This window comes from Mya arenaria, chromosome 6 (assembly GCF_026914265.1).
Source record: "Mya arenaria isolate MELC-2E11 chromosome 6, ASM2691426v1".
NCBI classification, from domain to species: domain Eukaryota; kingdom Metazoa; phylum Mollusca; class Bivalvia; order Myida; family Myidae; genus Mya; species Mya arenaria.
This window is the reverse complement of record NC_069127.1, coordinates 31,823,847-31,842,111: the sequence shown is the minus strand read 5'-3', so window position 1 is coordinate 31,842,111 and position 18,265 is coordinate 31,823,847. Positions and strand designations below refer to the sequence as shown.

General features: G+C 35.2%; 1 protein-coding gene across 9 annotated transcripts in view; it reads right to left on the bottom strand.

Moving 5' to 3' along the window:
- LOC128237361 (anoctamin-1-like) overlaps positions 1 to 18,265 on the bottom strand; it is a 47,026-nt gene that overhangs the window by 9,443 nt on the left and 19,318 nt on the right. For 8 of the 9 annotated variants that reach the window (XM_052952810.1, XM_052952813.1, XM_052952815.1 and 5 more), the window contains 12 exons: positions 16,601 to 16,749; positions 13,982 to 14,100; positions 10,278 to 10,333; positions 9,670 to 9,773; positions 8,825 to 8,959; positions 7,732 to 7,892; positions 6,900 to 6,982; positions 6,093 to 6,242; positions 5,043 to 5,243; positions 4,185 to 4,333; positions 3,557 to 3,611; positions 1,289 to 1,389 (listed from right to left, as the gene is read on the bottom strand). In XM_052952810.1, coding sequence (XP_052808770.1) covers positions 1,289 to 1,389; positions 3,557 to 3,611; positions 4,185 to 4,333; positions 5,043 to 5,243; positions 6,093 to 6,242; positions 6,900 to 6,982; positions 7,732 to 7,892; positions 8,825 to 8,959; positions 9,670 to 9,773; positions 10,278 to 10,333; positions 13,982 to 14,100; positions 16,601 to 16,749 — 1,463 coding nt within the window. Of the gene's footprint in view, positions 1 to 1,288; positions 1,390 to 2,139; positions 2,241 to 3,556; positions 3,612 to 4,184; positions 4,334 to 5,042; positions 5,244 to 6,092; positions 6,243 to 6,899; positions 6,983 to 7,731; positions 7,893 to 8,824; positions 8,960 to 9,669; positions 9,774 to 10,277; positions 10,334 to 13,981; positions 14,101 to 16,600; positions 16,750 to 18,265 lie in introns of all 9 variants that reach the window. The other variant, XM_052952812.1, reaches the window with a different exon arrangement.

Here is an 18,265-nt window from a genome sequence, read left to right as displayed (position 1 = left end):
TCATCGAAATCAGAAATTTTTGAAGAAGAAGACTGAATTCATGTTCTAATGCTTGGCATTGATATTTATTAACAATCCGTGCCATATAAAATTGAAATCCAGAATTTGAACAAGTCTGTATAAGTAAATAATTTGTGTTGAAGTTGGACTTCTTTAATTATCACAACAAGTCTGTAGAGCACTTGACCATTTCAGGGCTTGCAGGTTTGTGCTAATTTCAATAACTGTCAGGCAAGCACACTCTTTACATTTAAAAAATTGTACCATTTTTTCAGATTTTCATATTCTTATACATTGCAAAAAACAAAACAAAAAACATTGTACTCATATACATGTATGACTTATCGTAGGCAAAAATTGTATCCTTGTAATTCACAACCAGTCAGGTAAAACATGTTAAAATATTAAGAAAATTGTGTATTACTAACCATATAAATTAACAAAAATATCAATTATTTGGACACATGCAGTTAAGATATATTTATTAGGGACTATGTTGAGGTGACATAAAATAACAGTCTATGATGACAGCATACATGTAGCATTCCTACACATGATAATAAATAATCATTCCAAGGCCTGAGTCAGGATTTGACCTACATTTTAAACTGATAGAATAGCTTATGTGACTATAATTTAAGTTTTAAGTTATCATTAATATATGTCAAAATACAGCCGAAAAATATCTATGATTACTCCAAATTTTTTACTTATTACCACTTAGAAATGTTTTATAGATAAAAAAAATTCAGCTTGATTGTTAAGACACATAAATGCCGACATGAATCACTTTTCAGTCCGTTTCCTCAATAGAAAACAGTACTGATGTCCCTTTTAGTTAATACCAATTTTCTTCAGCTTGATTGTTAAGAAAGCTCACAGCTTATCTTAAACACTCTGGAGTCCTGTTACTGGGTCATTCTCACCAGTAGAGTGTCCATGTGAGAGGCAACCAGAACATTCCTCGACTGGGGATCGAACCTGGAACCACTGCAGACGCTCTCCCTTATCTTAAACACGCTCCAGTCTGCTTACTGGGTCAAACTCACTAGTACTGTGTTTCCAAGTGAGAGGCCACAAGAACGTTCCCCAACTAGGGGTTTACCCAGGACCTTTGTTGGGAGGCGGACACTCTACCTCTGGGTCATCCTGACATGTCACATTTGAGAGGCAATGAGAATATAACCCTCAAACCCACAACCTCTTCAGTGAGGGGCGAACACCTGCACCACTAGACATCTCTCTCCCCTACATTTCTACTATCTCATTACAAACTTAGGTGACTTACGGCAGAACAATTTCAAGGAGATTATTCTGAATGATCTGTTTTCCAGCCATGATAATAGCCAGCTGTAGACACAGCTCAATCAGGCATCCTCCTGCACCGCACTGCAATGAAATACACCAAAAGATGCAATACTAGTGTACTATATAAAGTGGCAATCTATCAACTGTATGACCTGTCTGTTACGGCATATCTTTTGTGTGGATCGGTTTCAGTCTCTGAAAAGGGCCAGTGATTCATTTTCAAATCTGCTTGAATATGTCCCATTTGACTTGAATTTTTCTTAACAATGTGTCCTATGCAATAAACTGAGAGTCCCAGTTATAGTTTTATGCACAAGATGCTAGTGCATATGTTTAAGATTAAAATATCCCAAAGGGCCATATTCAATATCCAACTTATTATCCACCAGATATAACTTATGTTTACTGAGTTTTGATTGGACTGTAAATATAACTGGCCAATAGACTGAATGAAATCACTGAGGCATATCTAAGCAACAGGAAAAGAATAAAATTAAATACTACCCCTCAACCAGTATTCAATATTGATCTTATCCTTATCCTTAGACATGGCTCAGTGATTCCATTCGGCCTATTGGTCAGCTTGATATACAGGCAAACAAAACACTTAGTCTCTAATTTTAAATTCAAGTTGGATCTAGGTTGCTTATTAAATATGGCCCCTAGACATTGAGTATAGGACTTGGGATGCAGATAAAAATGAATCACTGTTATTTGGGGATTATTTTGGGATGCAATTAATATTTATACTATACAAAACTACATCCCGACCATCATGTTAGTGTGATATACAATAAACATGCTACATCGAGGGTGCCTGTCCAGACTTACGGCAGAATGAGTTCTTGCAGATTGTTTTTGATAATCTGCTTTCCAGCCATGATAATAGCAAGCTGAATACACAGCTCAATTAAGCACCCTCCTGCACCACACTGTAATGTTACACACGTGTTTTGAAGCACTGTTCACAACATAATGTTAAAATTAACATTAAAAACAAAAAGCTAACTATTCAGGGCTCTCACTAGGCTGAAAATTTTGGGAGAAGTGACTTCTCCCTTCAGGCAATTTAGGGAGAAGTGGGGAGACTTTAGGGAGAAGTGATACTTTTTATCGGCGAAGTCAATGTCGCTTTGAAGATACATATGGGCGAAGTCTGGGAATTTTAGGCGACCACTTCGCCCAAGTCGCCCCCCTCGCGAGAGCCCTGCTATTTATAAAGCCTTGAAATATTTAAATGTAGCTTACACAGCTTTATTAAGCACACTTAAGGACCACACTAAATAACACATTAATGTTTTTGTCTCTTGAAGCAATGTAAATAATACATGTAAAAAAAAGAAAATGACTTTTACCCCCTAATGCCAAATGCTTTTCAAAAATGTACAGTAAAGTACATGCATCCCTGGAAGCAGTGTTATTAACATATGTTTAAATGTTTAAAAGCTTTTAACTTTTTTCCACCCAAAAGGTACCGGTAAACCATTTCCAAAAGCCAGTGGTATTTCGTACATTTTTCAACACCACCACAGAATACATATCTCTTGAAGCAGTGTTAATAACACAGAAGTTAAAACATCTTAAAATCTTTTAACTATCTCCAACCAAGAAGCAAACCATCTCCAAAAGCCAGTGGCAATTTGATCAAGTACATTTCTCAACTAAACCACAGTATACATCTCTCTTTTAGCAGTAATCATAACATATCTTCAAACGAAATACTTTATACAGAATTTATCCTGAAAAATATTCATTCCAAAACCTTTTTCTGCCATGAAAGATAATGATATCAAATTTCATCACTTCTTTGAGCCAGTCATGGGGTGTAACCCAGTAAATACTTGAACAATATCATTTTTAAATCAAGGCTCATATCCTAACAAAGCCAACTATGATGCCAACAGCAAAAGAACAACAGCAGAAGATATGCGTATTAGCTATGTACATGTATCAAATTTTCCCAAGAGCTTACCATTTCCAAAAGCATTTAAACACAGTAATGTTTTTTGTAAAACATATCAATTTCATATTTGATATTGTACTGGTGATATTTTAATACTTCCACATAAAATTACTACCAACAAATACATTAATTTTTTCATTTATCTATTTAATGAACTAATATTTTTTATAAGCATATATAAAATACCTGCTTTGAAAATCTATTAAGGTTAAAAGACACTATATCTCAATTACATTTATTTATTCACTTAGGGACGTAAGTTTTGAAACAAAAGAAATCACATACCTCTTCCTGTCGGGCACCAAACGCCATGTTGTACATCCCTGGTCTGCCAACAAGTCTGAAATAATGTGACAAAGGACATTAAATTAGGCCAAATTTTATCCTGAACAACTTCATTTAAACAGGTGTAAGGATAATGCCTCAAACATGATGCATACATAAGCAAAACGCACAGTGACCCACTGACAATTATATGTTGCAAAATAAAAAATAAAAATTGTAAACTAGAACACTTTCACATTGTGAAATTTGGTGATATGAAATTGGAATTCCAAAATTATTTACCTTTCTTGTTATTTATATTACTAAAACCTATACACCATTCCGTACACTTTAATATTGGTGAAACATCTGCAACTCGTAGGTACCTTTTTCATTCAGACACTATTTCTGATTTTATAAACAACCAATTGACACTCTTTTTTACCACACACCTGGTACTAAAGCACTAGCATACTTGAAAATTTACCTGTTTCCCTGAAAACCCCAGGACCAAGCTTAATTTTGACTAAGTCTCTGTATTTTCCTAGCCACAAGCATGAATTTAAAAAAATCCCAGACATTGGTATTTGCCTGTGTCCCAGTTTGAATATAATTCTCCTGAACAAGTGACATGACCTTTCTTTCTTACCTGCCCTTGAAGAAAGCGATGTAGATGATGGAAGAGTAGTAGTTGACAAACTGGAGTGAGAACAGCTTGATGTTGATGCTGTTATCGTAAAGACTCTGGGTCCGCAGGCACTCAAAGTCTGTCAGCCAAACCGCCACACGTGAGTAGATCTGCAACCAACACATATTGGATTGACATGAATGCCTATCAGTCATAGCCACAATACTACTCAAACTTTATATAAAGCAATTCTATTTCTTTTTCAAGGTACAAGAAATAACAATCTGTATTTAGGAGATGGCTATATTCTAACAAGAAACATAAGCTCAATGAGCTATTTTCCAAAGGTATTCCCTTTCTTAAAAGTGTCAATTTTATACGTTAGTAATAGCAACAGCACCCTAAACCCAAGTTATCAAAATTATATATGCATGTGTTCTTCAGCTCAAGTATATTATTTCAATCACGAGGGAAGTGTGGGACTTTATGGTAATGGCCATTTTTCGAAGGAAAGAATTTGAAGTCTCCATAACTCAATCATTAGCAAACATCAGCAGCTAGTCTTCAACCAGCAGTTAAATCCAAATGTTTACAAAAAAGCTGTGCAGTCAAACCCTATTGGGTTGAACTCCCAGGGACCGGCGAAAATACCTCGAGCCTCGGAAAAATCAAGCCAAGCTGGAATGCTTACATTCAGTAAAATGAAATCAGTCCATAACATCCAGTTCGAGTCAACAAGGAATTCGAGGCAAGCGAGTTAGAGTCAACAGGGTTCAACTGTTGTTGATTTACATTTCACTAGATTTCTAATTCCTTATCTTGCCAAAATTAAACACTCACAAAATATAACAAATTCTACAGTAATTCTTACTAACATACCATGTTCAGAATGATAATGAGAATCAGGTTAATACACGCTGCTGTGATGGTGGTGATGATGCTGGCATTCTCCGTTATAAGGTGCTGAGTCTCTGCGAGCGTCCCATTAGTTTGCTCTTTAGACTCAAGCAGCTGTAGGGCAGCCAGCGTTGACACACGGTACGCTATCACTCCCACTACACCTCCTATAGCAATCGCCATCTACAGGAAAAATATACAGGATATTCCATGAGGTTAATTTTGACAGCTAATTTATTAGGTTTCCATTAAAGCAAACACGTGTCTGCAATAATTGCCCCTCTATATTCCCTTTGACTTTTACCTGTAAAATTGGGAATATTTGAGCTGTTTTCACAATATTTGGCTGAATATGCCTGAATATACTACAATACTGTTTTTTATACCATTTATCCTGTATTTGTAGGCTATTATAACTTCAACAACAATTAGATTCAGGTTTTCAAACAGAACTTCTTCAATAATAATTAAAAATAAAATATGTTTTACATTTGGGAAAAAACATACTTTTTGGTTTGGGGAACATAAATGAATATATAAAATTCACTGAAAACACAACCCTGCTCACCCAAATTTACCAAAGAGGTAAGATTCCAGCCTCACCAGGGTATATTCTCTTGGCTTCTCAATATCGATACTGGTGCACATTTCCTCTCCGGAATTGGACTCAAGTAATAGTTAGATGACATGAATAAAAGTCTTAATGATTAAGAATAGCCAGAATGAGCATAGTGAATGAGCCCTTCTTATTCATTAAGAAATTATTTCAGGTCGTCTGACTTAGAAAACAACCTCATTTGCTAATAAATTGACAGCACAAAATCTGACGCAGGGACTGTTTATCTGATGAGTGGCAGTGGGCGGACCTTTAAACACCACCGAGAGTTGAAATCCTTAGTGATTAAGGCTAGTACTTAATGATTGCTTATCTGCATTAAATGTAGCTTGTATTCTAAAAGTGATTTCATATCACCTTCCAGCTGTCATCATAACTGAGCTAGATTAAAACAGACTAAACTTATCTCTACTCACAGTGAAAAGCATGAACCCATATGAGAGCATGAAGATGGGTAACCGTCTCCTGAAGAAGGGCAGGTGGGGCTCCTTCATGCCGGTTATTGGGTTCACCTTCATACGCGGGTAGTTGGCTAACCTGGCCAGGTACTCAGGCCGCGGCGGCTCCTGTCAAGGGGGAAGAAATAAACTGAACATTAGTATATGTATTCATACACAGGCAGTTGGCTTACCTAGCCAGGTAATCGGGCTGTGGTGGCCCCTGTCAAAAGGAAGGTCTAAACATTAGTATTTGTATTCATACACAAGCAGTTGACCAGGCGAGCACGGTACCCTGCAGCTCCTGTCAGAGGGAGGGGCAAGGGCTAAAGCAATATGTCTCCCTCTGCATAGCATGGGTGTGGAAATGTTTCCTCAATTGATGTGATGCTGAACCACCCTAGTATAAATATTCATAAGTTGTACAGCCATGGACAGATTCACTTATCCCATGATAACTCTTGACAAACAAACGCACATGGACTTGGACTCAATACTATATTTTTTGTGATACAAATAAGGCAATTATCGACGGAGGTCATAATTTTAAGCGTCATTTAGATCACAAAGTGACCACATCAGATAGCCACTTAATATGAAAACTAGTAATGGTTTTCTACCGAAGTAATTCATGTAGACTCAAGTCAGATTCATTTAAGTATATATTTGTATAGGCTATCAAGCTAAAATCACAAGGGATTACAGCCTGAAGGTACAACGACCTAAAATATTTTTTTGTAACTTATTAATTTGGTGATAATCTAAATCAAGAAATATTTATCCCACCTCTTCCTTGACAAACTCAACAAGGTCCCAGTTGTACTGGATAACAGACTGCTTCCTCTTCCAGAACTCCAGGAACAGTGTACCTGTATGTAGAAATACGAGCAAAGGTTGGTGGGGAGGTAACAGGAGTTTGAATATAACATGTCAATTAATGAAAGGTTCAGGGGTTCAATAAGAATCCTAACTTTTTTCTTTTTTTTAACAAGTCCAAGATGTTATGCCCATAAACATTCAAATCGGTAATGGTTGTACAATGACTTCCAAAGTAATTGATTGAACCAGACCAAATTGAGGTTATTTCTGTTATAAAAGGGCGATAAATCATAAGTGAGGCGAGCAATATGACTGGTTATGGAACTTATCCAAGGTATTATATCAAAACACATCATGACAAAATTTTGATTGGACAAAATCTTTTAAAAATTTGACGGGAGAAGACCAATTTTAGGTCATTTCTATAATTAAAGAGTTGTAACTGTTGAGTGACTTAAGCCATATAGTTTGTTAACAAACTTGTCCCAGATATTATGCTTATACAAATTCTGATCAAATTAAATGATATTTTAAAGAAGGCTTTTAAACTTATTTATTTGCCCGCCCTTTCCTCCTTGGTAAAAAATCTCTCTTAGGATTTTTAAGAAATTCAATAAATATTTTCATTTTTCTTCATCTACAGAATCTGTATTTAATTAAAAATTGGAAAATATCATGAGTTTTTGGGGACAATGAACACTTTTTGGCAAGGGGAAACAGCCTATTGAAGACAGTAAATTGCACCAAAAAATCACTGCCAAGAAATAGCATAAATCTCCAGCCCCTATTCACGTCTTACCCCATAGGGCCATAAATATGGCAAAGAACACTGTGGCGTTGTTATCAAACATGCGGGAGTACGTGGAGTCTCCGCATGAGGCATTCAGCTTCCAGTAGCCACACTTGTAGTCACACAGCGGGCACATTGTCATGTTTAGGGAGGGATCACAAATCTCCTTGCTGAAACAGACAGACATACCACCTATTCATTGTTCAGTAATTTTTTATGATATTTTAAAAACATCCACTACATTATACTTTGTTTCAAATGGGGAAGGTCACAATTTTAACATTAGCATTGTCAAACTAGTTTAACCTAAAAACATATTCAAGTTTGAAACCAAGCCAGTTTGCTTTAATATCATAACATAAAGCAGTACTATTTTTTTACCCATTAAACTCTAACATGTACACATGCACAATTAACAGCCATTACGTTTTGTATTAATCAGGCATGAATAAATTGGCAGACAAAAAGTTTTGCCGACCTTTGCCTACCAATAGTGGCGCTTAACAAAGTCTCTTAATAAATGTGAAAACATTCCTATCTCGAGCAGTCTTGATATCGTAAGACAAAAGCTTTTTATTAATTTATCCTTATTTCTGTTTTTAAAATTGTGATGAAAGCCAATAGTGACTGAGTGGATATGAGTACTGATAATTTTGAGATGCCATTAGAAAGATGAAAATTGAACCCACAACTTTATGCATGAGAAGCAGACCCCTATAACCAATTCACCACTCTTATCAATGTTTTCTGCAATAAAACCTGAGTCCAAAATGGTTTGATAGAGTTAAACCCTTTTCAAGAACAGGTAGGGTAGGTAGGCTTTTTTTATTTTTCTATTAGGCTTTATGTGAGAATGTTATTGTCATCATTGGAGAATTGTGTTAAAGTAATACTCTGTATAAAGCTTTAAAGGTTTTAATCCACATATTAAAAAGACAGATTTTTTTTGCATTTTTTTTACCAACTGACTATAAAAATGGTACGGTTGATGCCTATTTCGTAGGTAGGGTTGGGTAACCTGAGCCAAATGTTTTGTTTTTTTAGGCCTTAGCAAATCAGCATACCTTACCTCATTGGTAAACCCTTAGAGCTCTTTGCTTACCTTGGGTAGCTGTCGTCCATGTAGATGATGCCGTACAGGAAAATGGCGAGGCCGAGAATTGATGGGGGAATGAGGAACTGGGTGTAGAAACCAAGCCAGGCGAAGTACATGGCTATCTGGGAACCGTAGTAGTTCCTGAAATATACCGAGTAGATAACACTTAAGATATAGTGATATTAAACAATGATGTATTAATTGATCTTTATAAATTGTTTATTCTTTGTTTAAACTCGTTATATAATATAATGTTTTATTAAAAAAAATTAAATATTAAAAATTTAACCTGATAAATTTTGCATTGGTCACAATGCCTAGATACAAAGGCAATGTTTAAATGTTTCATATAAAAAGACAGGAGAAAGTCTAACGCAACTAGAATAACGTTATTTACATGTATTATATTCTTTCTGGTGGTTTATAGAAATTTATAAAAGAAATAGAAATTATATTTTAATATTTCAAACAGTGATAATTTTAAATTGATACTTTCCAGATAGAACATTTCAGTCCGCTATCATGTCAAAATCGAACACCAGCATGCACAGGGCTTGGACACAATTTTAATAATGGTCTTTCATAAATGACATTAGTTTTACATTAGCCCAACAATTTGGCAAGCTTTTCAGCAAAATTACATTTAAATGTCATTTAACATCCTTTTTAGGCATATATGTTTTAGTGTAAGATCACAACTAATTTCACCTAGTGAACACCAAAAGTCAGGATTAAACTCATGGCATAGAGCACTGGTGAAATACTCATGAAATATATCTTATGGTGCTCAGTCAGTGAAATATATTGCAATCTTACACTGAACAAACAATCATCCTCTATATTTTACTGACCTGATGTATTCAAGGGGCTGCATCTTGAAGCCCTTTTTCCAATGGGCCCAGTTCTCATACAACAGTTTACGGGTGTTCATAGCTGACCCAGCTTTCCAGTGACCCTGTGTAAAAAAAAAGTTCATAGTTATATATATATACTGTATACATTTCAATATTTAATTGGAAAAAATCGAACCATTCTTTTTTTAAGAATAACCAATACCCTTGCTTTGTAAAAATTGAACTTGAATATCATTGAAATACTCATCTAAAATTTTATTTCCCATGACCAGTGTACACAAAACATCTCAAGTCATTTCCGAACTTAAGTTGATTTCTTCAAATGTTCATTATGGTCTAGTAAATATACATTAGTATACCGGTACAGTGTTTAATAATAATGTTTAATAATATATAAAAGTATGAAAATTGATAATTAAGTCTATAAATATAAGTAATTTTGACATTACGGAGAACTTACATCATATCACTAGTGAGACACTTAAATTAGGAAAAGAACTTAAGTTAAGGAATGACTTAAGATGTTTAATTAATAACCGCCCCTGTGCTTTAATGGAATAACTTTGATTTGGTGGAAGATAAAGCTTCACAATGCCTGTTCTCACCTCGTGTAGTGGGTAGGCAGCAGTGTAATATTCGTCTGATAACATCTTCTTGATGCCTGAAATACACATGTATATGGAATGTAAACAGTTTTTCAAACATACTTTACAATTACCTGTCTGCTGAGGCGATTGATAAAACACTAAAAATCAGATTACCACTGTTTTTGATAATTACCGACTTTGTTTAACAAAATAATATATTGAATTCATGACTACATGCAGTTGTTTGTCCAGAGCTGTTGGTGACCTGTTTAAAACTCAATTGGTTAAATAACAGTTATGAATATTTATATCAGGGTGGTTCGGTGTCATTTCAGTTTCCTGGGGTCAAATAAAAGATGAAATAATCTTGGTCTTTGAAAACTATTCCATACTAACGTAAATATAAACATATTTCATATCACGTGAGGTTTTTTTTTTCAAAATATTCTGGCAAACCTTGAAAATCATTCTATACAAACATTCATGCGAACATATTTCATATAACTGCAATGAGTTTTCGGCAAACATATATGGAATTGTTACTCATCTTCATTTAGGTCTATCTAATTAATGTGCAATTATAATAATTGATCTGTTTTACATTATATAGGAAATCGCAACACAAAGGGAACACCCTCTCTTTAAAGCCAAACAGCACTTTATTCCTGAAAAGTGATAATTGTAGTCGACGGAAAAATCCCGCCCCCTTGTAGACAAAATCCCCCTCAGCATAGGCAGACATTTTCATTTTCAAAGGTTATTTACCATACATTTTGTTTGATTTGTATTGCATTTCATTTTATAACAGTAAACAATTTTTATCTCTTTAACAATATTTAAAATAGAAGAAAGGTAGGGAAGGGGCGTATATGTCTATGCACAAATCTATGGGGGGATTTTTGTCCCACACTCAGGGATGGTTATGTTAATGAAACTAAAACTCAAAGAAATTCTACAGGCATTGTTTTTACAATAAAGGACTGAAAAATTGTAACACACACAAAAAAGAAATAGGTACATGATTATTCCGTATTGGCAACTATTTTCAATCCATGCAAAATCAAGACAACAGCAATTAACATACATGCCATATCCTGAAAGGATTCCAGTGTTGTTGTTTTTTGAAACTTCGGCTCCATTCACAATTCCAGAAAGTAAACCTTTTTTCACAATATTTACACTTAAAATTAGAAAAATTTATAATAATGTTTTATTTCAATCTCAGGCATTTAAAATTCCTCGAACTCAAGCTTAAACAGGGCTTTGCTCTTTTTTTGTTTGTTTGAAATACACTGTGGCAAACTCACAATTTTAGGCATTTTGCGGCCATTTCACAATTCTATGGGCTCTGCCACCTTTCACAGAGATAAAGAAAAAAAGCACACTGGATTTCCAGGGGAATTTGCTCAGAAACCCAGGGGATTTTGACTTTGACCAATGGATTTTCATCGAATGTCTTCAAACGCTCAGGCGGGGCGGGGATGGAGCATATTTCAAGGGACTTCCCCCTTCCCCCACCCCCATCAAGTGGATATGGCATGTATGCATTTGATGCAAAACAAGAAACAAAACTGTGGAGAAAAAAATCGAATAATGTCACAAACACATGACTGCGTGTACCACATATTTCAACAATAGCTGCGGAGATGAAAGTAACATGATAAAACATAAACTATTCTCTATGAAGAAATCCCTCTCAACAAAAATCTTTATTTGAAAATTTGCATGACAGGTGGACAAACACCTCTTTTTTCTTTAACATACAAAAACATATTAATGAGAACACAGAAAAATTCCTGTCACCGAAACATTCTTGTACACACTTTTTTTATGAGCAAGTTTCAAAATATGGTCTATAAGTGTGTTGTATCGGGGGGGTTTGAAATAAAATTTAGGACGAAAAAAAAATCACATTTCCATTTTGATCCATGAAAAAAAGGATATTTTGTATTCAAGGGATTCGTTCTACACATCAAGTATATAACCACATTTAAATACCTTGTAAATGAACTTCCGACGTTTCTCCAGAATGCCCTTTGCAGAAGGGAAAACTTATCTAATGTTATATTCCATACCATATCAATAATACAATGGAAACTACTGGGATCAGCCCAGAGGTGGGCTTCAATAAGATATCTATTTATAAACCTTATGCTGTTATTTGGGAAACCCGTATTAAATCGGGCAGAATCTATAAGGTAAACGATCCTACGACATTTTTACTGAAACACAGTTTACACCCAAAATGGGGTTATCCTTTGATATTTACAATCTTAAGCCTTTTGATCTTTATCAAAACAGGGCTCAGTAGGCTAAAATCTAACCATGATCCAGTTTTAGGTGATCTATCCATAATTGACGATATTTCAAATACCCATTAAACTAATTTTATTATATTTTCATAAACGCTATCGATCCAGTTTAAGGTACCATCCATCAATTGCTATATACTTGAAATTCACATAAACATGTAATATTCATAAATGCTATCTTATTACAAACTTTTTTCTAAAATTAAAGGAATTTTCAACTACTATTGAGCAAAATATGACAACTTTATTATCATAACCGTATATTTTTGAAAACAGAACACATTCATAATTTAATACCAGAGTAATGCTCACGTACATTATTTCCTTCTTTAAATAAAAAATATTCCATTTTTTATGGTTCTGTTAAGTCCATTGGGTGGAGAAATAAAATAGAAAATATAGACTCAAGGCGAAAGGTTCATCAGGTCACAAAGTTGTTAATAAGATATTTAGAAACTAAAAGTTACTGTTAGGGGTCTATCCATGTCAAGCAGGGAAAGCGTGAAAGCCTGCGAATGTCTACAAGTCCAAACTTTGTTTTATACCTATACGGTGAGATTCTAAATACCCTGCGAATGTTAATAAGATATTTAAACCTTTATTTCTACATAGACAAACAAATTTTCGAGTAAAATATTTTTTCAAGCTTTTTTTATGTTTACATTTTAATTTGGACAAACATGTATATGTGTTTTTTTTTGGTAAAAATGTGCAAGACTAAATACAGGGAAATCAATTAACCTAAGTGCATGTTAAATACACTTTTCTACATCAGTTAGAAAACAAATAGGCATCATTATTCATTCCATCATCTGATACCCCCCGGTACACTATAGCACTCTGCTTAACTGAGTTCCATGGGACATTTCTCTAAGAAAATCTCGTTATCGTGAATATTTTATGAGGCAGTTTCATTGATGCTTGATGGGGCCCTCTTCAGAATCTAAGCATATGAAATAATAGTGTGTGTTTTTTTTATATTTAGTAACAAAACCCTGTATTTAATCATGGTTTATAAATAATATTCTAAGTTTTGTTCATACTAATTTACTGTTGCACAATTGTGTATATAGACTGCTAATAGCTGATACGAATCACTATGGAGTCAGTTTCCTGGGCAGAAACCAGAACTGTGTCCTTCGTGGAAGGCCATGAAAAAGTACCCCTGGCGGGGTGTGAGGCAGACACCTAAACCACTAGACCACTCTCATCCCTATACCTTCTAAATTGAACAGTACTTAATTGTAACATGATATTTCATCTGAAGAAAAGTTTTCTCCCCTTCCTCACTTATATTCATGTAAACAAGATTTTGTCAGTCAATTTTCCCATGGTACCACTTGAGGGTAAATGTAAAGTACCGCAGTTGCCGACGATGTACTATCACATGTATTCTTAATCTCAGCTTACCAAATGTAAATGCCTCATTTTTATCCTCTCCGAAAGCTTTCCTTCTCAGGATGAAGTCAACAATTCTCGATCTTTCAGAATTGTTGAAGAACAGTTCACGTCGCTCCGGAATGTCAAACCTAGTAATAAGAAATATTGTTTGTCACAAAAAGTTATTGACTAACATTTAGAAGAAAAATCAATGGCTTAGGCCACAGTTAATAAAAATATTGTTAGGCAATGTAAAATCCACATTTTAACAGGTGGGCAGGTAAGTTTATTTTTGTGTTTTTTTACCTATACGGGGTTAATTCCGTAACAAACAACAAGAGGCACATCAGTGCCTGTGCTCCACTGGCCAAAAGGTTCAAGCAAAGACCACCTAACGAACATTTTCGTCAAGTTTCATAGAAATACAATCATCAATTTTTGAGGAGAAGTTATTTAAAAATTTTTTTTACTTTAATAGCTCTGGCTGCCATGTTGTGCAGTGGACCGAAATGATTTGGGCAATTTGAGTAAAGGAGCACCAAACAAACATTTCTGTCAAGTTTTATCGAAAAAAGGTCATCGGTTTCGACGACAAGTCGTATAAAGTTTTTTTTATTTTTTAGCTCTGGCAGCCATGGTGTGCAGTGGACTGGAACCATTTAACAAATTTTGGTTAATGACCATCCAAGGAACATTTCTGTTAAGTTTCATCAAAATCTGATCATCGGTTTCTGAGAAGATGTTCTTTAAAGGTTTTTCTATTTTTTTGCCCTGGCAGCCATGTTGTGCAGCGGACCGGAACCATTTGAGCAATTTTGGTTAAGGACCACCCAAGGAACAATTCTGTCAAGTTTCATCAAAATCTGCCTATCCGTTTCAGAGGAGATGTCGTTTAAAGATTTTGCTATTTTTAGCTGTGGCGGCCATATTGTGCAATGGACCAGAACCATTTGAGCAATTTTGGTTAAGGACCACCCAAGGAACATTACTGTCAAGTTTCATCAAAATCTGCCGAACCGTTTCAGAGGAGATGTCGTTTAAAGATTTTGCTATTTTTAGCTCTGGCGGCCATATTGTGCAATGGACCGGAACCATTTGAGCAATTTTGGTAAAGGACCATCCAAGGAACATTTCTGTTAAGTTTCATCAAAATCTGATCATCGGTTTCTGAGAAGATGTTCTTTAAAGGTTTTTCTATTTTTTTGCCCTGGCAGCCATGTTGTGCAGCGGACCGGAACCATTTGAGCAATTTTGGTTAAGGACCACCCAAGGAACAATTCTGTCAAGTTTCATCAAAATCTGCCTATCCGTTTCAGAGGAGATGTCGTTTGAAGATTTTGCTATTTTTAGCTGTGGCGGCCATATTGTGCAATGGACCAGAACCATTTGAGCAATTTTGGTTAAGGACCACCCAAGGAACATTACTGTCAAGTTTCATCAAAATCTGCCGAACCGTTTCAGAGGAGATGTCGTTTAAAGATTTTGCTATTTTTAGCTCTGGCGGCCATATTGTGCAATGGACCGGAACCATTTGAGCAATTTTGGTAAAGGACCATCCAAGGAACATTTCTGTTAAGTTTCATCAAAATCTGATCATCGGTTTCTGAGAAGATGTTCTTTAAAGGTTTTTCTATTTTTTTGCCCTGGCAGCCATGTTGTGCAGCGGACCGGAACCATTTGAGCAATTTTGGTTAAGGACCACCCAAGGAACAATTCTGTCAAGTTTCATCAAAATCTGCCTATCCGTTTCAGAGGAGATGTCGTTTGAAGATTTTGCTATTTTTAGCTGTGGCGGCCATATTGTGCAATGGACCAGAACCATTTGAGCAATTTTAATAAAGGACCACCCAAGGAACATTACTGTCAAGTTTCATCAAAATCTGCCGAACCGTTTCAGAGGAGATGTCGTTTAAAGATTTTGCTATTTTTAGCTCTGGCGGCCATATTGTGCAATGGACCGGAACCATTTGAGCAATTTTGGTAAAGGACCACCAAAGGAACATTCCTGTGTAGTTTTGTCAAAATCCGCTTATCAGTTTCAGAGGAGATGTCGTTTAAAGTAAAAGTTTACGCACGCACGCACGCACGCACGCACTCACGACGGACAATCTGTGACGACATAAGCTCCATGGCCTTCGGCCAGTGGAGCTAAAAATTAATAATAGAATATTATGACCACTAAAAATGCTATGAAAACTTTCCAGACGACACCAAGGCTATGGCAATACTTAAACTATGTACTGTATAGTTCTGATAAAGAGATAGTCAAAATTGAAACTCTGTGGACACTGCTGCCCCAAAAGACAACTTGGTGTACAACAAGTTTATAATTATAAGCCTTGGTGAACTGTTTCAATAAAGGTCTTTGTTGATTTTTGCCGATAATCATTCATCTCACATGAAGCGCCATATTTTTGTTCTCTTGTTACATATTTGTGCAAGTCAAACTTTAGCCAGTATTAAATATAAACACAATAATGACAAAATAAAAAAATAAAAACTTTTTTCCATTTGTAAAGTTTATACAGATTTAAGATTATTGAAATAACAACTTACTAAGATCCTTCAATAAAACAGAGCCCAAGCTTATGTCATTGTTGTACATATGAATTTATTTCATTTACTATTTTACAAGGAGCTGTAACTTACAAGTACTCCTTGTCTCGGGAGTACACGAGTGATGGTTCCTTCGTAATCTCGGGCAGCAGGGTTTCGTCCAGTTTGAACGGGGAGAGACAAACGTCTTTCACCTTCAAGACGGAGTTCCACAAGGTCGTGCTCACAGCCTTCACAGGATTCTGAAGAGGATGAGAAGGGTCAAGGTCAGAGGTCATTTTCAATCATGTGTGAAGACTTACAGGGTCTAGGCCATTTAAAAAACATCTGCACTTCATAATCTAATGAAATTATAGTAAATTGTCTAAAAGCAAAAGCTTGGTGGTGAAAATTACAGTATTTAATCATATATATATCAAAACATGCAAGTCTTATTTACATTTCTATTCTTATTTAGCTTATGAATATCAAAACAGTCTCATCCACAATTTGCATTTATTTTCAGATTACCATAAATATTGTAATAATCAATGCCGAACACAATCCTTGCACAATGCAGCCCAAGGTAAACCATCTTCTTTTTTTACGACAGCAATCAAGTTCTATATGTGCAATTAAAAGTGTTAATTCTGCACTATCTCTTAACTTTTGCAACAAGCTAATGTTATCTGGTGCCAATTAAGAATCAAAATGCTTTTAGGAATAGCTGCTGATATTTGAATTTTCTATATTATGAGTAGGGCCTAAATTAATTAATAGTTGGGCCTTTCCCCGACTGATTCACAAAATTACCCACCTCCCAAAGTTTTTTAGCTCCTCCAATGGTCATATTTTTATTTTCCATTAAAGAATTAAGGGGTATGGAAAGTACAAAAAATACCCAACAAAATTCATAACTGCCCTGCCCTACCCTGCCCTGCTCTACCCCTCAAAATGATCAGTGGGTAGGTCCAAACAAACTGTTAATTACGGTTGGTGTGGGCTAAATCATTAAATTTTGTAATATATATATATTTACTACAAATTCTTGATATATATTTAAGACTTCTATGAATAACTTTAACAAAAGAATTAAGTACATATATATTGGATATTATCTAAACTCAAATGTGTGCCAAAGTGTTAACACTCTTTTATAATACCCCGTGTTCATCCGTCTTCTACAAATCAAGACAACAGAACAGTGCATGACACAGTGAAAAAAAGCATAACAAAGTTTCAAAGTTCACTGCAAAATCATTCTAGCTAACAACATGTGTAAAACAGTGGAGTGAGAAAGTCAAGAATCAGAAATAATGTACATCATGAAAAGGAAAAGTTCCACAAATACAAATGCCTTCTAAAAGTGAACTAAATTGTTATTTTTTTTATTAAATATCAGTCTTTTTAATCAAAGGATACATATTAAGATAAAACTAGAAATGTGTCCATAGGACACGGATGCCCCCACTTCGGTTTTTTGTCACAGAAAATAAGCCATAATGATTTTTGAAGTATTTTTGGCAAAAAAGGGCCGTAACTCCTAAATGACTAAAGCGATTTCCATGACTATCGAACTTGATCAAGATATTATGGTCACAAACATGTGTTTAAAGTTTGGTGAGGATTGGACAAACAGTTTTCAAGAATTAGATCGGAAACAATCTTCGGGACGTATTTTTCAAGTCTTTTTTTGCAAATAAAGGGCCGTAACTCCTAAATGACAAAAGCGATTTCCATGGCTATCGAACTTGATCAAGATATTATGGTCACAATCAT